General features: G+C 39.0%; 1 protein-coding gene across 1 annotated transcript; it reads left to right on the top strand.

Annotated features, from left to right (window-relative positions):
• Window positions 1–11,449: 11,449 nt before the first annotated feature.
• LOC133240954 (olfactory receptor 10N1-like) lies at window positions 11,450–12,472 on the top strand. Its single transcript, XM_061405933.1, has one exon. The coding sequence runs from the start codon at window positions 11,453–11,455 to the stop codon at window positions 12,470–12,472; it is 1,020 nt and encodes a 339-aa protein (XP_061261917.1). The 5' UTR covers window positions 11,450–11,452.
• Window positions 12,473–21,682: the final 9,210 nt, after the last annotated feature.

The raw sequence follows: 21,682 nt of genomic DNA, 5'->3' as shown, positions 1-21,682 counted from the left end.
TAAACCATAGATCCCCAACAGTAACTCTATAACTAATACTATCCTTAGTACCTTAATCCTAGGATAGAAGTCAAGAGGCATACCAAGGAGCTGGAGACAGATTTCTTGTCCTTAGAATGGGCAGCCAGTGTTGTCTGGCTGCTCATAGTGAGAAACTGTGACAATCCAAGAAGGATCTTTAACAGCCATCTCTGTGCCAAACCATTCTTCATTCCATTTTTTTTTTTTTTCTCCATTTAGGATGTAATTTTTTCCTCTTTTCTGGTTATAAACATTTCACTTCCTCCATGTTGCTAATAGTTTTTATTACCATTGACAGAACATGATCTGTTTTCCAGGCTCTGTGATGAATGATGCACAGATATCATCTCATGTATTTTTCACATCATGATCACCCCCATAGAGTAGTTTTCATTTTGTAAACAGAACTTTGAAGATTATAGACTTCAGATGAACCCAAGATTGCACATTAAGTGGAAAACCAGGCCTGAAGCTCGGATCTTGTTAATTACATAGCTCTTATCCCATGACTGCCCTAAAGGACCTACTTGGCAATTTGCTCATCCTCATTACCTCTCTCCAGAGTTCATGATACTTAGACAGTGTTCAGTAAATAAGTGGTAAAGCATGCACTGATACAGGTCATGTTTACATATTGACTTTATTATTATCTCCACTAATTCTGTGCCACAACCCATCGTACCCCTCTGTACATGGTGGCACTGAGTTATAGCAATAAGTATCTTGCCATTCATAACACATGCTTAGTTATGGTAAAGCCAGGTCTAGTCCCAGACCTCACCTCCTACTGTCCCTGTTTCCTACTCTATCATACTGACAACACCCCAGGTTACTCTCTAATATAAAAGAATTAGGGAAGCCCTCCTGCCCAGGTTTGTTTGAAGAGAAGATGTCCTGATTACTGAGTTCAATTACCATGCTTAACTGGTTCTCCCACCAAGTTACAGCTTCCAACTTAGTCTCCAACAATATTTCAGTTGATAATTATTTCTCAGTTTTCTCCAGAATCCATGGAGAAAGAGTGGGTAATTTTCACTGGAGATCCCAGAGACACATCTGCTCTTAGTTTTTATGACATTTTAGTGATTTGTAGTTTCTGTATTCCACTTTTACTCTCAAAAGTTTCCAAGCTATTTGAAACCATTAAAACAAAAAAAAGTGAAAATTTCAAATAAAATAAATTGCTGCCATTACAAAAGTGAAAGTGAAGTCGTTCAGTCCTGTCCGACTCTTAGTGACCCCATGGACTGTAGCCCACCAGGCTCCTCCTTCCATGGGCTTTTCCAGGCAAGAGTACTGGAGTGGGGTGTGGCTTTCTGCTGCTGCTGCTGCTGCTAAGTTGCTTCAGCCGTGTCCAACTCTGTGTGACCCCATAGATGGTAGCCCACCAGGCTCCCCTGTCCCTGGGATTCTCCAGGCAAGAACACTGGAGTGGGTTGCCATTTCCTTCTCCAGTGCATGCAAGTGAAAAGTGAAAATGAAGTCGCTCAGTCGTGTCGGACTCTTAGTGACCCTATGGACTGCAGCCTACCAGGCTCCTCCGTCCATGGGATTTTCCAGGCAAGAGTACTGGAGTGGGGTGCCATTGCCTTCTCTGGCCGTTACAAAAGGCCTGAGACAAAAGAACAAAAGGAAGTTCACCTAAGCATAGATAAATATCATAGTTCTATGGCCCTGTTAACCTGACTTTCAAAATCTAAGATCACCTCGAATTTTATTATTGTGCTATGGGAGTGTAACCTAGACAATATGCTGGATTTAAGTAGTATTAGTTCTCTGTTCACTTAATACTGGACACAGCTAGAAGAACCCATATGCTGTGAGATCTGGTAAAGTCTGGAGACTGATTATGGACAGATACTTATCACACTAATACTTAAACTTGTTCAGTAGATGTCTTTACAATGGAAAATTCCATAACATTTGTCTTATTCACTGTTATGCCCACAGGACAAGGCCCAGTGACCTAATAAGTATTGAGTGAGTTTGTTGAATGAATGAATGAATCGATACCACCTCACCTTTCAAATTATGATGCAATTGTTTATTTATTTACACGAAAACAGAATATATGCATATGTGCTCAGTCCTGTCCGACTCTGCAACCTTGTGGACTGTAGTTCGCCAGACTGCTCAATCCATGGGATTTCTCAGGCAAGAATACTAGAGTGGATTGCCATTTCCTTTGCAAAGGGTCTTCCAGACTCAGGGATCACACCCTCATCTCCTGTGTTTCTGGCATTGCAGAGGGATTCTTTACTGCTTGAGTCATCAGGGTCGAGTGAAATCAGAAACATGAGCAAAGTAATTGGGATACAAAACAACTACGCTAATTTTAAAAATATATTCTCTTTAAAGTTGAAGGTATAAGAAAACCAGTTCTGAATGAACTCCATCCACTTTTCTTGACTCTTTTTTTTTAATATAAATTTATTTATTTTAATTGGAGGTTAATTACTTTACAATATTGTATTGGTATTGTGATGACTGCAATTGCAAAAATAAAATAAATAAACCAGTTAAATATTTCATGTATCTAAAACTTTAGTATAGCACAAAACATAAAATTTTACTTATATGTGCACACACAGACATGCAAACACCAATTATTAAAATATGACTCCATCATCAACAACAGAAACAACTTGATTAAAAGGAGGGTAAAGATCTGAAATAGACATTCTGCAAAGCAGACAATAAGCAGATGAAAAGACGCTTAATATCATTACCATTAAGGAAATGCAAGTCAAGTTGCCAAGGAAATGTCACCTACCATCCACTAAAATGGCATTCAATGAAACAAAAGGAAAAAGGAAAAAAAAAATATGGTGAAATTGGAACCATTGTACACTGTTTGTGAAAACTGTAAAATGGGACATTCACTATGGAAAATAGTATGGAGATTCCTCAATTAATTTAAAATTAACATTACCCTATGATTCAGCAATTCTACTTCTAATATACACCCAAAAGCATCCTGAGTGTTCGTGTTTATAGCATGTTCATAGCAGCATTATTCACAATACGTAAGAGGTGAAAACTATTTTTGTCCATTAACAATAGGAGGATAGTCAAAATGTGGTATATACATACATAGAATATTACTCCCACTTTGAAAAGGAAAGAAATTGACATAGTTGGAATCTACTTGATGGATGAACCTTGAGAAGATTAAGTTAATTGAAATAAGCCGCCACAAAAAGACAAATACTGCAGGATTCCAGCTATCTGAGGTTTTTGGAGTAGTTAAATGATAAAAAAAAAAAAGAAGGTGGGAAGGTGGTTTCAGGGACTGGGGAGGGGAAGATAGGTAGTTTAATGAATATAGAGCTTCCTTTTACAAAATGAAAAAGTTCTGAAATTAGTTGCACAACAGCGTGAATATACTTAATACTACTGCACTATATACTTCAAATGGTGAAGATAGTAAATTTTATGCTTTGTAATCTTTGTGTGTTTGTGTGTGAGTGTGTGTGTGTGTGTGTGTGTGCATGCTCAGTCCTGATCAATACTTTGCAATCCCATGGACTGGGGCCCTCCCGGCTCCTGGGTCCGTCGAATTTCCCAGGCAAATATTCTGGAGTGGGTTGCCATTTCCTACTCCAAGGGATCTTCCCAATCCAGGGATTGAACCTGTGCCTCCTGCATTGGCAGGCAGATGCTTTACCACTGTACCACACGGGAAGCCCATGTGCTTTATCCCTATTTTTTTTTATTTTTTATTTTTTTACTTTACAATATTGCATTGGTTCTGCCACACATCAACATGAGTCCACCATAGGCATTTTATCCCTATTTAAAAATAAGGCTTCATATCTAGTTCCAGCATATCCTGTGATTTGTGAGTTTGCTAACTTCTCTCTTTTTTTTATAATTCCATCTACTGTTGAACCTCTCCAATCATGTTTAATTGTTAAATACCTCAGTTTCTAATACCTTAGATTCAAGGGATTAGATCTGATAGACAGAGTGCCTGAAGAATTATGGACAGAGGTACCTAACACTGTATTTGAGTCAGTGATCAAAACCATTCCCAAGAAAAAGAAATGCAAGGAGCAAAACGGTTGTCTGAGTAGGCCTTACAAATAGCTGAGAAAAGGAGAGAAGTGAAAGACAAAAGAGAAAGGGAAACATACACCCTTTTGAATCCAGAGTTCCAGAGAATAACAAGGAGAGATAATAAGTCATTCTTCAATGAGCAATGCAAGGAAGTAGAGGGAAACAATAGAAAGGGGAAGGCTAGAGATCTACTGAAACTAACTGGGGATATCAGTTGCAAATTAGTATGTGTTATATTGTTTATGGGATGTGTTATGTTGTGTTATGTTGTTATGCATCATGTTGTATCAATATGCATCATGTTGTTATGCTGACTATAAAGAAAGCAGAGCACCAAAGAACTGATGCTTTTGAACTTTGGTGTTCGAGAAGATTCTTAAGAGTCCCTTGAACTTCAAGGAGATCAAACCAGTCAATCCTAAAGGAAACCAGCCCTGAATATTCATAAGAAGGACTGATGCTGAAGCTGAAACTCCAATACTTTGGTCACCTGATGGGAACAACTGACTCATTGGAAAAGACCCTGATGCTGGGAAAGATTGAAGCCATGAAAAGAAGGGGATGACAGAGGATGAGATGGTTGGATGGCATTACCAACTCGATGGACATGAGTATGAGCAAGCTCTGGGAGTTGGTGAAGGACAGGGAGGCCTGGCATACTGCAGCCCATGGGGTTGCAAAGAGTCAGACACGACTGAGCAACTGAACTGAACTGGTGTTGTTTATAAATCATGCCAAAACTAATTTTCAATGTTCTAATCTCAAAACCTGAGGTTCTATTATTCTCGTCCTCATATTGTTACTCTCCTTTGTTGGTTCCAATCTTCTGGGTGTTCCCAGGAGAAACTCGCAAGGGAGCTTTACCTGATTATGGATCCTTGGTGGCTCAGATGGCAAAGAATCAGCCTGCAATGCGGGAGACCCAGGTTCAATCCTTGGGTCAGGAGGATCTGCTGGAGAAGGGAATGGCAATCCACTCCAGTATTCTTGCCTGGAGAATTCCATGGACAGAGAAGCCTGGTGGGTTACAGTCCATGGGGTCGCAAAGAGTCAGACATGACTGAGCTATTAACACTTTCACTTTCACATCACTTTACCTGATTATTAGAATCTAAGTCCAGTTCTCAATGTACATTCAGGTACAGAACCTTAAATGCAAAAATGAAGTTCTGTCCTGATGTTATCAGATTAGGCTAAAGCAGGACATTAATCCATATACATTCCCAATAGCATTTCTCTGACCTTGTTACTATCTTTTCTCCCTTTTTCCTGACCAATGATCTTAAAGTTCTATAGTTCAAGCATCTTCCTTATTTGGCTCCCTTAATGTATTCTAGCTCCTCCAGCCACTCTCCCCATGATAGTCAGAATTGTCTCTTCATATGTCCTCTCTCCCCTAAATACTCAAGCACGTTGCTACTGAAAACCCTCTTAACTTTTCTTAGACCTCCTGATATGGAGATCAAAATCTTGACAGTGACCAAATGGGCCTTAGTAATCACGTGTTTTAGGGCCTCCCCAGTTTTATCTCACAGTTCTTTTCCTCCCTTTCTCAAGTTTATCAACTGTGCTGTGCTCTCTTTCAGATCCTGTGCACTTGCTGTTGCCTCTGCCTAGAATGCTTTCTCCCTTCCCTTCCCTACACTCTTAATCTCTCTTTGGATCTCAACTCAGATAACAGTTTCTCAGAGAAGTTCCCCTGGACCTTCAAGGAACACTACCTAGTTCTTCAAATAAAAATAATAATAGATATTAATGTGGATACTTCTCATTGGAAAAGACCCTGATGCTGGGAAAGATTGAGAGCAGGAGGAGAAGGTGGGGGACAGAGAATGAGATGGTTGGATGGTATCATCAACTCAACGAACATGAGTTTGAGCAAACTCCAGGAGATAGTGAAGGACAGGGAAACCTGGAATGATGCAGTCCATGGGGTCACAAAGAGTCAGACATGACTGAGCGACTGAACAACAAATATTCATACACATGAAAGAGAAACATAATTTCTTTGAATACAAACACTCTCCCATTATAACTTTTGATACATCGAACTCTTCTTTCTAGCATTTACTGCATTAAATAATTATAACTTGCATGTATGATTATTTGATTAATGCCTTTCTGGGTCTAGACTGCAATCTCTATGAGAGTTGAGACCACGACTATTTTCTCCTTATCAGAGCATAGCAATTTTGTACATCACAGCAGCTGTGAATAAATTTGGGATAAATGAATAAATGACCTCACTGAAACTGCCAATTTGTTCACATCACTTTCTCCTCCGTCAGCCTTTTCTTGTCTTTACTTAGCTTCCTGTCTAGTTTAGATTCTTTTGACTATTATTATAATTAGTTTTAAATCACTCAAATCCTTCTCTCCATCATGTCTTCCTGCCAAGCCTTTGGTGCATCCATGCGCCTACTCCATTCCTCCACCTGTTCTGTTAAGCTTTCCTGGAGAAAAACCACAAGTCAAGCAGCAATAAATTCATCATCACCTACCTCAAGTGTTGCTGCCCTCTGGACTTTTCTTTACTCGGATTGTGCTCATGGTCTACTAGAATAAGTGTTGATATGGAATTGGTACCTGGACTTCTACTCAACTCCTGGGGTCTAAATCATAAGGAACAAAAGCAGGATTCACCAGCAAACTGAGGACTAAAAGATCAGTAAGATCTCAGTATCTCCCACCACAGGACTCCTTGGTAAGTCAGGTGGAAAACTGAGCCTGGGGAGACTCTTCCTCTTTACCAGCTGATTTGGTGATAGTCAGGCTTCCCAGGTAATGCTAGTGGTAAAGAATCCATTTGCCAATGCAGGAGACTTAAGAGCCACGACCTCAATCCCTGGGTTGGGAAGATCCCCTGGAGGAGGACATGGCAACCCACTCCAGTATTTTTGCCTGGAGAATCTCATGGACAGATAAGCCTGGATGGCTCCAGTCCACAGGGTCGCAAAGTCGGACACAACTGAAGTGACTTAGCACACATGTAGGACAGTCCAGGATCAGCCTGAATTATCGTCTCCTCACCCCCACCCCCAACACAGGAGGGAAAGCTGAAATAACTAGAGCAGGGGAGAATGGCTTCCTTCTCCTACTAATGTTTCTTAATTCCTCAGACTCTCTCTGCCCCATACTGAGAATCCAGGTCAAGTATATCATTCTACCATTTAGTTTTCTGCACGACCTTTCCTATCAAACAGTGATGCATGCCTTGCAAGCCATTTTGTACAAATGTTAGTTTTTAATAAATTAAATTTCCTAAAGGCTGAGATGCTTCTTTGTATAATTGCTTTTTGATACGCTTCTCATCAATTAAAGAAAATTAAAATCCTGAATACTTGGCTTTGCTGGGTAAGATGTAAATAAAAAACTAATACTAAGAGTTCTATTTTATTAAATGTAAATATTTAATGTATTCAAGACATGCACGGAATCTACATTTAACACCAATAACTTGGGCATAAGGCTTTGTTTACTGAAAATGAAGAAATTCCATAGAGATGATGGGCAGCATGTCAACTATAGTTAACCATACTGTATTGAATAGTTGAAGTTTCCTAAGACACTGTCTTAAGTGTTCTCACCAGACACAAAAAAAGAGAACAAAAAGGAAAGAAAAGAAATGTGAAAAAGGAAAGAAAGTGGTTACTCTGTGAGGTGATGGTAATGTTAATTATCTGATTAAAGTGATCATTTTACATCGCATACATGTATGACATCAAGTCGTACACCTAACATATGGACAATTTTTAACTGTCAAATATATTTTAAGAAGCTGCTTAAAAAAGGATGACTGGACCCTGGGAAGGCACAGTCCAGGCTGTTCCGTCCCAGGTGGCCCTTGTAGGGCAGTCCAGAAATTGAAAAAAAGGATGACTGAAAGCTGCCTTTACAGGTTCAGCTTCAAGGCCAAGAATTAATGTATTAGTGACCTATTAATTCATGAAATACAATTAGAAAGCTTAGTGACTTTAAAGTAACAATTTATTAGTATAAAAAGCAAATTGAAACTTTGATGAAAAATGCAGGTAAACTACAACTTACCATTCATCCTTTGTTGCTTGTGATAATTCTGGAAGATTTTTGTACTTTCTGGAGAAAATTTTTAAAAGAAAACTTATTTATTGAACTCTGCCCTCTTGAGATCTGATAACTATTTATTCTGCAAAAAGTATCATCTCTGAATGCAGAATATTTGTGTTTTCAGTTTGACTGTGATGTTGATTTAGCACACGCAAACTTGATTCTGAAACATCTGGGTTGGTATCTAAGATAGTCCATGACTTATATCTCCTCTGAAAACACTCTTATAGACCAAGGTCAATGTCATGGTGTTTACTTCCTAGTCAAAAGCATCGTTATCATTTTTTAAATTTATACAGCCTCTACAGTTTTTTTCAAGTCATTAATCAGTCTCTAAAACTTTAAGTAATTAAGGATAAATAAGATGGCAGAATTATTAACTTGGACATTCTTTTATATGAACAAAAATATTAAGCTTACTTTTTATATAGAAATACAGATATACTTGAAATAATCTAACTACCTAGATGCTCCTTAAATATTGAAACTTTGTGATCAGAAACTAGGGGCAAAAGTCCTAAAGAAGAGACAAAATCCTAGTTCCTTTCAGAGTAAACTCCATGATTTTGGAGTAAACTCCATGATAAATTAAGTTCTTGGACCTCAACTTTCCTCATCTGTAGAAGATGTCATCAGAGAATTATAAGGTTTAAATAAGACTGTCTATATACTCTTTTCCTTTCAGATAGACTCTAACTTTCTTGAACAGAGGGACTATGTTTAACCACACAGCCTCAACAACATTTCTGGCTCTCCTGGAAAACAATTAATGGCCTGCCTGATATAATTGGTATCCAGTATTTGTGAGATAAATTGATCAGTGTATGTATAAATAAGCAAGTTAATGAGTGTGTTCAATGAGGAATTTGAAATATGTCACCCCAAATATTTATTGAGTACCCCAGGCATTTATCCAAGAAACTTGAACAGATGCTGAGTACTATAAGACACATATTTCAAGTTACAGCTAAATGTTCTTTTTGACCTCAGTTTGTTTCTTACCCCTTTAGTGAAAGTCGCTCAGTTGTGTCTGACTCTTTGAGACCCCATGGACTATACAGTCCATGGAATTCTCCAGGCCAGAATACTGGAGTGAGTAGCCTTTCCTTTCTCCAGGGGATCTCCCACCCCAGGGATCAAACCCAGGTCTCCAGCATTGAAGGTGGATTCTTTACCAGCTGAGCCACAAGGGAAGCCCAAGAATACTGGAGTGGGTACACTATCCCTTCTCCAGCAGATCTTCCTGACCCAGGAATTGATCTGGGGTCTCCTGCACTGCAGGTGGATTCTTTACCAACTGAGCTATCAAGGAAGCCCTTACTCCTAGCAACGGGCCTTTATTTCCCCTGCCCTTTGGAGGACTGCCTGTCTCTAATCCACTGTACCACGTACCATGGTCACAGAGGTGGACATGGGATTCAGCAGATTTGAATCTGGATCTGAGGCTCTCAGAAGCAATGGGCAGCTGAAGTTGAATCACCTGCTGGCAGGGCCCTAAGGATGCACCACAAGTTCTTACTGCTGAGGAGCTGCCCTAGTTTCTAGCCTTCCATGAGTTTAGTTTTTCATCAATTGCATTAATTTTCTGAGCTAACCCAGTTACTATTTCTTGAATAGATCAATCTTTTTGCCTCAAATAATAAAATAATTAATTAATTAAAGCAACACTTGAGCATCCCTGGTGGCTCAAACGGTAAAGCATCTGCCTGCAGTGCAGGAGACCTGGGTTCGATTCCTGGGTCAGGAAGATCCCCTGGAGAAGGAAATGGCAATCCACTCCAGCACTCTTGCCTGGAAAATCCCATGGATGGAGGAGCCTGATAGGCTACAGTCCATGGGGTTTCAAAGAGTCAGGCACAACTGAGCGACTTCACTCACTCAGAGCAACATGAAAAAGCAGTAAATACATAAATGTACCTGTAAATACATGATATATATGCCAAATGAATTTTTAAATTATTATATTATTCCACTGAGGGATATTTTACAAAGGAAATCATAAAAGATTTCATCTTTAATCAGTTTCCTTCACTCTCTTTCTGTCTAGTTACTAAGATATAATTATAACAAGCAGTTAATTGCTTCCTTGCTTAATAGGATCTCTGACTAGGGGGATTAATACCCAAAGGAAGACCAAAGTTACTTAAAGCTTGTTTGGGAATTTTTACAGTTCCTAGAGTCAAAGAGGGAATTATTGCAAAAGAGAAAAGCACATTGAGATTTTTGGCATTCTATTTGAAAGCCATCGGAAAAGAGAATTCTGGCTATCTACCAGCAGACTGCAAGCTGATGGGAATTTAGCAGGACAGGGCTGCTTCCTTCTCCTGCAGAAGGAGAGAAAAGCAATTTTAAATTCAATAGCATCAGCCAGTTATGTTCCCTCTTTGCCTTGTAAGTGCCCAAATTTTGTTTTTTTAAAAAAAAGTACTGACTCTCACCCTCTCTCACATATCATTACCACCAAAATAAAGTAAAAATAGAGCTAGAACTAGATAGGATTTTAGGCAGTAGAATTCATGGATAGATCTATGATTTGAAGACCTCAGTGTTGGAAAAGTTAAAGCAAGTTGGAAAAGATATGAGAAGTGTTGAAAAGATATGAGAAGTGTTCAAAAGATAGAAATCGGAAAGGAGCCTCTACTACGTCTACCCCTGGGCCGTCTATTGCCATAAAGTTGTAGTTTAGTGGCTAAGTCATATATGACTCCTTTGCCACCTGATAGACTATAACCCACTAGCTTCCTCTGTGTGTAGGATTTTCCCAGCAAGAATACTGGAGTGGATTGCCATTTCCTTCTCCTGGGGATCTTCCCTACCCAAGCATCCAACCCTAATCTCTTGGTTCTCCTGCAATTGCAGGCAGATTCTACATGGCTGAACCACCAAGAAAGTATGTACTACGCCTTCAATGTTCTTGGCAGAATTTCTACCTCTCAATTTTAATATCATCTTTATGTTTAAGCAAATTTTGCTGCTGTTAAGTCCCTAAGCATGTTGGACTTTTTGCCACGCCATGGACTATAGCATGCCTGGTTCCTCTGTCCTTCACTATCTCCCAGAGTTTGCTCAAATTCATGTTCATTTGCCCATTGAGTCGGTGATGCTTTCTAACTATCTCTTCCTCTACCGCCCTCTTCTTTTTCCTTCAATCTTTCCCAGCATCAGGGTCTTTTCCAAGGAGTCACCTCTTCAGATCAGGCGGCCAAGGTTTTGGAGATTCAGCTTCAGAAACAGTCTTTCCAATATTCAGTGTTGATTTCCATTAGGATTGAGTGATGATGGATGAATGCATTGGTATTGTGTCTGTCGACAATCAGCCTCCACATTCGAGCTTTCCTGTCTTTGGTCTCCCCTAGACCTTCCTTCCAAGAATATGAGGAACCACACAGAACTGAATGAGTTCATCCTACTGGGAATACCTCAGACACAGGGACTGGAGACTGTGCTCCTTGGCATCTTCTCATTTATTTACCTCTTCACCCTGCTGGGAAATCTGTTCATTCTTCTAGCAATTGTCTCCTCCTCGACCCTTCACACTCCCATGTACTTCTTCTTGGGACTCCTATCTATTTTGGACATGCTGTTCCCCTCTGTCACCTGTCCCAAGATGTTATTTTATCTTTCTGGCCAGAGCCAAGCCATATCTTATAAGGGATGTGCTGTTCAGCTCTTCTTTTATCATTTCCTGGGTTCTACGGAAGGCTGCCTCTATTCTGTGATGGCTTATGATCGTTTTGTTGCCATCTGTCACCCACTAAGATATATGCTCATCATGAGACCTGGAGTCTGTGTTGGTTTGGTCATGGCAGCTTGGTTGGTAGGTTGTCTTCAGGCCACCATCCTGACATCCTTTACCTTTCAGCTACCCTACTGTGGCCCCAATAGAGTGGACCACTTCTTCTGTGACATTCCTGCTATCTTACCCCTGGCTTGTGCTGATAGCTCCCTGGCCCAGAGAGTGGGTTCCACTAATGTTGGCTTTCTGGCTTTAACGCTTTGGTTGAGTGTTTGTGTCTCCTACGCACACATTGGGATTGCCATTTTGAGGATCCGTTCAGCAGAGGGCAGGCAGAAAGCTTTCTCTACCTGCAGTGCCCACCTCACTGCCATTCTCTGTGCCTATGGACCTGTAATTATCATCTATCTACAGCCCACACCCAACCCTTTTCTCAGAGCCACGGTGCAAATATTAAATAATATTGTCTCACCCATACTGAACTCATTAATGTATTCCTTAAGGAACAAGGAGGTGAAAAGCTCATTAAAAAGGGTATTCTATAATGTAGTATTTACTGCTCTGGACTAAATTATGAGTTTTGTGAAGGATTTTAGATTTATTGTCTTTTAACATCATTCTCCTAATTCTTCTGATTTTTTTTTTAATTTTACTGGAATATGTGCTTTATAATGTTGTGTTCGTTTCTTCTATGTAGTAAAGTGGATCAGTCATACCCACACATGTATTCCTTCTCTTTTGGATTTCTTTCCCATTTAGGTCACCGTAGAGCATTTAGAGTTCCCTGTGCTACACAGCAGGTTCTTACTTTTTATCTATCTTATACATAGTATCAATAGTGTATATATGTCAGTCCCAATCTCCCAATTCATCCCACCACAGCCTTTCTGGCTTGGTATCCATATTTCTGTTCTCTGTATCTGTGTCTCTATTTCTGCTTTGCAAGTAAGGTTGTCTATTTCTTTTCTGTTTCTTTGTTTTGTTTTTTAATTTTTATTTTGTGTTGGAGTATAGCCAGTTAACAATGTCGTGAGTTTCAGGTGAACAGCAAAGGGATTCAGCTATACATATACATGTACCGTTCTCCTCCAAACTCCTTTTCCTTTTAAATGAATAAAGAGATAGAAAATGCTTCCTCACATTTGTCTTATTCACTGTTGTATCCACAGGACATGGGCCAGTGACAAAGTAAGCACTGTGCATGAGTTTATTAAAAGAATGAATGCGTACCACATAGCTCTTTAAATTATGATGTAATCGCATATTTATTTAATGAAAACTGAAACATGATAGAAATAATTGGGATACAGAACAACCAGCTACACTAATTTAAATATACATTCTCATTAAAGTTGAAAATATATGAAAACTGATCCTGAATGAAATCTAACCACTTTTCTCGACTCAAATCAGTATTGTGATGATTGGCATTACAAAACAATTAAATCAGTTTAAATCTTTCCTGTATCTAAAACCTCAGTATATAGCACACAACATAAAATTTTACTTAAAAATATGTGTCACAAATATATGCAAACATGAGTTCTTAAAATCTTACTCTATCAACAACACAATAATAACAAAAACAAAGAACTTGATTCAAAAAAGTGGGCAGAATATCTCAACAGATATTTCTCCAGAGGAGACATACAGGTGGCTTAATAAACACATGAAAAGATACTCAATATTGCTCATTATTAGGGAAATGCACATAAAACTACAATGAGATATCACCTAACACTGGTTAGAATGGCCATCATCAAAAAATCTACAAACAATAAATGTTGGAAAGGGTGTGGAGAAAAGGGAACCTTCCTACCCTGTTGGTGGGAATGTAAATTGATATAGACACTATGTACAACAGTATGGAGATTCCTAAAAAACAAGGAATAAAACTACCATACGACTCCGCAATCTCACTACTGGTCATTTCCCTGAGGAAACCACAACTGAGAAAGGTACATGTTCCCAATACCATTGCAGCACTATTTACAGTAGCTAGGACATGGAGGCAATTTTTATGTTCATCAAGAAATGAATGGATAAAGAAGCTGTGGTACACATATACAGTGGAATATTACTCAGCCATAAAAATGCATTTGAGACAGTTCTTATCAGGTGGGTGAAACTAGAGCATGTTATACAGAGTGAAATAAGTCAGGAAGAGAAAAACAAAACCATATATTAGCATATATATATATATATATATATATATATATGGAATCTACAAAGATGATACTGATGAACCTATTTGCAGGGCAGCAATGGAGATGCAGACATAGATAACAGACTTATGCACATGGGAGAGGATGGGGAAAACGCAGAGAGTAGCATAGAAAGAATATACTACCATATGTAAAATAGCCAGTGAGAATCTGTTATATGACACAGGGAGCTCAAACTGGGACTCTGTGACAACCTAGAGGGGTGGGGTGAGGGGGTACATTCAAGAGGGAGGGGACATATATATACCTACGGCTAATTCAAGTTGATGTTTGACGGAAGCCAATACAACATTTAATTATCCTTCAATTAAAAACAAATACATTTTGAAAAACAATTTGATTAAAAGAGGGGTAAAGGACTTAAAGACATTCTGCAAAGAAAACAAGAAACATACAAAAAGATGCATAATATCACTGCTATTCAGTCAGTTCAGTCACTCAGTAATGTCCAACACTGCGACCCCATAGACTACAGCACTCCAGGCTTCTCTGTTCATCACCAGTTCCCACAGATTGCTCAAAGTCATGTCCATCAAGTCGTTGATGCCATCCAACCATCTCATTCTCTGTCATCCCCTTCTCCTCCTGCCTTCAGTCTTTCCCAGCATCAGGGTCTTTTCCAATGAAAAATCAGATGGCCAAAGTATTGGACTGTCAGCTCTTCCAATGACTATTCAGGACTGATTTCCTTTAGGATTGACTAGTTTGATCTCCTTGCAGTCCAAGGGACTCTCAAGAGTCTTCTCCAACACCACAGGTCAAAAACATCAATTCTTTGGTGCTCAGCTTTCTTTACGGTCCAAGTCTCACATCCAGACATGACTTGGAAAAACCATAGCTTTGACTGGATGGACCTTTGTCAGTAAAGTAATGTCTCTACTTTTTAATGCACTGTCTAGGTTTGTCATAGCTTTTCTTCCAAAAAGAAAGTGTCTTTTAATTTCATGGCTGCAGTCACCACCTGCAGTGATTTTGGAGCCCAAAAAAATAAAGTCTGTTTCCATTGTTTCCCATGTTCTCCTATTTGCTATGAAGTTATGAAGTTATGGGACCAGATGCCATAATCTTAGTTTTTTGAATGTTGAATTTTAAGCCAGCTTTTACACTCTCCTCTTTCACCTTCATCAAGAGGCTCTTTAGTTCCTGGTGTCATCTGCATATCTGAAGTTATTGATATTTCTCCCAGCAATCTTGATTCCAGCTTGTGCTTCATCCAGTCTGGCATCTATCTTGATGTACTCTGCATATAAGTTAAATAAGCAAGGTGACAATATACAGCCTTGATGTACCCCTTTCCCAATTTGGAACTAGTCCACTATTCCATGTCTGGTTCTAACTGTTGCTTCTTGACCTGCATACAGGTTTCTCAGGAGGCAGGTAAGATGGTCTGGTATTCCCATCTCTTTAAGAATTTTCCATAGCTTTTTGTCATCCACACAGTCAAAGGCTTTAGCATAGTGAATGAAGCAGAAATAGATATTTTTCTGGAATTCTCTTGCTTTTTCTATGATCCAATGGGTGTTGGCAATTTGATTTCCGGTTTCTCTGCTTTTCCCAAAACCAGCTTGAACATCTGGAATTTCTCATGTACTGTTCATGTACTGTTGAAGCCTAGCTTGGAGGATTTTGAGCATTACTTTGCTAGTGTGTGAGATGAGTGCAATTGTGTGGTAGTTTGAAAATTCTTTGGCATTGAAAACTCAGCAGTGGCCACAGGACTGGAAAAGGTCAGTTCTAATTCCAATCACTGCCATTAGGGAAATGCATATCAAATTCACAAGGAGATGTCACCTAACACCCATTAGAATGGCTTTTGGGGGGAAAAAAAGAAGGAAAAGAAATGTGGAGAAATTTTGGATCCACTGTGCACTATTGGTGGAAACTGTAAAATGGTGCAGCCACTATGGAAAGCAGTAAGGAAATTTCTCAATAAATTTAAAAATAACATTACCTAATTATTTGGCAATTATCCTTCTGAGTACACATTCAAAAGTTTCCTGAAAAACACCAATACAGTATACTAACGCATATATATGGAATTTAGAAAGATGATAACAATAACCCTGTGTACGAGACAGCAAAAGTGACGCTGATGTATGGAACAGTCTTATGGACTCTGTGGGAGAGGGAGAGGGTGGGAAGATTTGGGAGAATGGCATTGAAACATGTAAAATATCATGTATGAAACGAGATGCCAGTCCAGGTTCAATGCACTATACTGGATGCTTGGGGCTAGTGCACTGGGACGACCCAGAGGGATGGTATGGGGAGGGAGGAGGGAGGAGGGTTCAGGATGGGGAGCACATGTATACCTGTGATGGATTCATTTTGATATTTGGCAAAACTAATACAATTATGTAAAGTTTAAAAAAAAAAAAAAAAAGTTTCCTGAATACTCATAGCATGTTCAAAGCAGCATTATTCACAACAGGTAGAAAGTGGAAGTTATTTGTGTCCATTAACTTTAAATGGATAGTCAAAACATGGTATATACATGCATGGAATATTGTTCCCACTTTAAAAAGAAGGAAATTGCTAAGAACAAGATGGCGGGGGAGTAGGTGGACATGGAGTACATCTCTCTCCACAGATACATCAGAAATATACCTTCAGACACAGAAGTGCATGCAGAATACCAGCTGAGAGCAGACAGGAGTACTTGAACAGTGGAAAAGAAGATACAGAACCATGCAAAACTCGGTAGGACAAAGAAACTGGGGGAAAAACAGGAGTGTTAGTAGGACTGGACCTGCCCTCAGTGGGTGGGGGAAATGAATCAGGAGTCCAATTCTGCAGCGTGGAAGCAGCAGCCATGGAAGCAAGGCAATACTGCTGAGTCACACGTAGGGGGTGGAGCCATACCATAGCCTCTCTCTCTACAGGCCAGAATCAGCAGCTGAACAATAGACAGCCTAGCTCATCCAATGTCTGAGGCACTGAACTACAAGAGTAGGACCCCACTCAGGGTGCTCCTTTAAGTGCCTGTTGGACCGATCTACAGAGTAGGACCCCAGTCGGGGCCGGGGGGTGGGGGTGGGGGCCTCTATGTGCCTGACAAGCAGAACAGCAGAGAAGGACCCCAGGTAAGGGAGCCCTCTAAGTGCCTGAACAAGTGGAGCTACAGAGAAAGACTGGCCAAAGAGGCCTTCTGATCACCAGGTACAAGAGGCTTGAAGAAAGACTCTGATACGGCCATAATTCCTGCCGTGGAGGCAGTCTGTGTCCCTGCACACTTGGACCCACCAGGGTCCCCACAAGCCAAGCAGCTGCACCACCTTCATGCTCAACTCTCACTGGTGCAGAGCTGCCACAGGCCAAAAAAAGAGTCTTGTGTTTATGCACGCAGGGTTGCTTCAGTCATGTTCAACTCTTTGCCACCCTGTAGACTGTGGCCTGCCAGGTTTCTCTGTCAGAGAGGGGGTTTTCCAGGCAACAATACTGGAGTATATTGACCAATACTGGTTGCCATATCCTTCTACAGCACCATATTTCCTACTACCCTAGCCACCAACCCCTCTGAGTACCTGGTGCTGCAAGAACCCCTGCATCCAAGCATCTGCACCATCTCCACACCTGGCCCTCAGAGGGGCAAAGCCAAGCCCTTCAGGGCAGCCTCAGGAGCTAAACCCCAGTGGACGACCCACATGCAGAGGTGGAAATAAAACCACAGTTGAAACCCAGAGGTAGTGTGACTAAGGAAGGAGACCCAAAACCTTCCAACCAGCTGTACAAGTGGCAGATTAAACTCACACGATCAACTAGTCGATTCTGTGTCTATGGAATATACACAAAGTCAGTGAGAGCTCCCACAAAAGAAAAATGCACTAACTCTGATAGCTGTGGACATTGGAAGCAAAAACATAGAGGAGTAGGACCAGGTTAGAATCTGAGCAGCCCCCACAGCAGGTACAGAGATCAGTACAGTGTTGGAGGCATCCTAGAGAGGTAAGGTGGACTGTGATTCCCAGCGCAGGAAAGGACTCTGACAGCAGTAACTCAAGAAAAATATTTATTATTCTTATTTTTTGGCTTGTTCTGTAGATTCTTTTGGATTTTTTCTTTTTTCTCCCCACTCCTCCCGTTGTAGTTGTCCATTTTATTAGCACTAAGAAATCCAATTAAGCTTTTGAACCTTTTTTTTTTCCTTTTTCTTCAGTCACATTTTTTATTGTTGTCATAAACCGCTGCCTCTATATTGGGCTTTTGCAGTTCTGTGGAATTTTTTTTCTCTTTTTTTAATTTTAATTTTTAATTTTTAAGCCTATTATTATTTTTCTACATTTATTCATTTGTTTGCTTTTCCTACTATTCTTTACCCCTTGCAGTTAATCTTAAACGTACATAAATCTTCTTTATCTACCTCTATTTAACTTTGCATATCTATTCTTTCTTTCTTTTCTTTCTCTCCTTTCCTCTCAACATATTTGTTAGTTTTATCTTCATTGCTTTATTTCCCAATTGGCACCTTGCTTTAGTTATGTTTTCCAGTTTGTACTTTAATTAGTTTTGTTCTGGTAGATAAAATTTTTTGTTTCCTTTGTTCACTGGTTCAATCTATTGTACTTAATTTTTGTTGGACTGTTTTGACTTTGTTTATGGGTGTATATGTATATGTGCATATTCAGTCACACTTTCTATTGTTATAAAACTCTACCTCTACATTGGGCTTTTGCAGTTGTGTGGAGTTTTCCTTTTTTTTCCTTCTTTCTTTCTTCTTCTGTTTTTTTCTCTTTTCTCTAATTTTAATTTTTTTTAAACCTAATATAATTTTTCTACATTTATTCCTTGGCTTGCCTTTCCTACTGTTCTTTTCTCCTGGCAGTTAATCTTTAATGTATATAAACCTTCTTCATCTACGTCTATTTAACTTTGCATATCTATTCTTTCTTTCTTTTCTTTCTTTCTTTTCCTTTCAACAAGTTTGTTAGGTTTTTTTCATTGCTTTATTCCCCACCTGGCACCTTTCTTTAGTTTTGTTTCCCAGTTTCTGCTTGTTAGTTTTGTTCTTAGCTGGTAAATATAATTTTGTATTTTCTTTGTTCAATAGATCAATCTACTGTACTTTATTTTTGTGGGACTGTTGTCACTTTGCTCATGGGTGTATATGTATATGTGTATACTCCATTATTTTAATTATTATTTGCCTGATTTTGTAACTATCATTGGTCCTGGGTTCATCTTTGGTTTCTCATTTTTCGATATTTGTTTTAGTCTCCCTTAATGCCATAACAAACCACTTGTGAAATCTTCATTCCTGACCAGGGATCAAACCCTGAGCCTTTGGAGTAGGAGCACTGACTCTAAGACCCTACACCACCAGAGAACTAGCCCTAGGAAGTATCACATAGTGAGAACTCACACAAAGGAAACCACTTGAATACAAGACTCAACATCACCCAACCACCAGTAGTACCCCGTGCAGGACACCTCATCTAAACAACAAACAAAATAAAAATACAAACCCATTCATTAGCAAACAGAAGTACCACCTCACTCAGCCTTGCCCATCAGAGGAAAAACAAACAAACAAACAAAAACTCAGCACAAATATCACCCTATATGAAGCTCACACAAACCACTGGACCAACCTTAGGAGGGCAGAAACCAAAAGGAAGAAAGAATTCAACCTTCTTCAAGGAAAGAATTCAACTTTCCTCAAAGCCTGGGAAAAGGAGACCTCAAACACAATAACTTTTTTTTTTTTTAATGAAAAGGCAGAGAAATACTGCACAAACGAAAGAACAAACTAGAAACACAGAAGTCCAAATAAATGAAGAGGAAATAGAAAAATTACCTGGGAAAGAATTCAGAATAATGATAGTAAAGATGATCAAAAACCTTGAAAACAAAATGGAGAAAATGCAAGAATCAATTAACAAAGATCTAGAAGAATTAAAGAATAAGTATACAAAGACAAATAACACAATTACTGAAACTAAAAATACTCTAAAAAGAATCAGTAACAGAATATCTGAAGCAGAAGAACGAATCAGTGAGCTGTAAGATAAAACGGTGGAAATAAATTCTGAAGAGCAAAATAAAGTAAAAAAAATGAAAAGAGCTCAGGACAGTCTCAGAGACTTCTGGAACCATGTCAAACACACCAATATTCGAATTATAGGGGTCCCAGAATAAGAACAGAAAAAGAAAGGGTATGAGAACATTTTTGAAGAGATTATAGTTGAAATTTTCCCCAACATGGAGAAGAAAATAGCCAGTCAAGTCCAAGAGGCACAAAGACTCCCATACAGGATAAACCCAAGGAGAAACATGCCAAGACACATACTAATCAAACTAACAAAGACTAAACATAAAGAAAGAATATTAAAAACAGCAAGAGAGAAGCAACAAGTAACATACAAGTGAAACCCCATACACTTAACCGCTGAACTTTCAGCAGAAACTCTGCGGGCTGGAAGGAAATGGCAGGATATATTTAAAATACTGAAAAGGAAAAATCTACAACCAAGATTTCTGTACCCAGCAAGGACTCATTCAAAATTAATGGGGAAATAAAAAATGTTTCAGACAAGCAAAAGTTAAGAGAATTCAGTACTTCCAAACCAGCTTTACAACAAATGTTAAATGGACTTGTATAGTCAAGAAATACAACAGAAGAAAAAAGATCTGCAATATCAACCCAAAACAATTAGAAAATGGCAATAGGAACATATATATCAATAATTACTTTAAATGTAAATGGATTAAATGTTCCAACCAAAAAACACAGACTGGCTGAATGGATACAAAAAGAAGACCCATATATTTGCTGTCTACAAGAAACCCACTTCAGACCTCAAGACACATATAGGCTGAAAGTGAGAGGATGGAAAAATATATTCCATTCAAATGGGAAGCAAAAGAAAGCTGGAATAGCAATCCACATATCAGACAAAATAGACCTTAAAATAAAGAAGGCTACACGAGATAAGAACAGATGCTATATAATGATCAAGGGATCTATCCAAGAGGAAAACATAACAATTGTAAATATCTACGCACCCAACATAGGAACATCTCAATACATAAGACAAACACTAACAGATATAAAAGGAGAAATTGACAGTAACACAATAATAGTAGGAGACTTTAACACCCCACTCACACCAGTGGACAGATCATCAAAACTGAAAATTAATAAGGAAGCACAAGTTTTAAATGACACATTAGATGAGATGGATGTCATTGATATCTTCAGGGCATATCTTCCAAATGCAGAAGAATACACCTTCTTCTCAAGTGCACATGGAACATTCTCCAGAATAGACCACATCTTGGGTCATAAATCAAACCTCAGTAAATTTAAGAAAATTGAAATCATATCAAGCATCTTCTCTGGCCACAAAGCTATGAGACTAGATGTCAATTACAAGGAAAAAAACTGTAAGAAACACAAACACATGGAGATTAAACAACATGTTTCTAAATATCTAACAGGTTACTGAAGAAATCAAAAGGGAAATCAAAAAATTTCTAAAAACAAATGACAATGAGAACACGACAACTCAAAACCTATGGGATGCAGCAAAAGCAGTTCTAAGAGGGAAGTTTATAG

The sequence above is a fragment of the Bos javanicus genome, chromosome 29 (genome assembly GCF_032452875.1).
Source record: "Bos javanicus breed banteng chromosome 29, ARS-OSU_banteng_1.0, whole genome shotgun sequence".
Classification (NCBI taxonomy): Eukaryota; Metazoa; Chordata; class Mammalia; order Artiodactyla; family Bovidae; genus Bos; species Bos javanicus.
Note: the sequence above shows the minus strand (reverse complement) of the source record. Positions and strands in the feature narration are given on the sequence as shown.

What these genes read in the sequence shown, in the direction of transcription:
- LOC133240954 (XM_061405933.1), top strand. Translation starts at nt 11,453, where the DNA reads ATGCATTGGTATTGTGTCTGTCGACAATCAGCCTCCACATTCGAGCTT.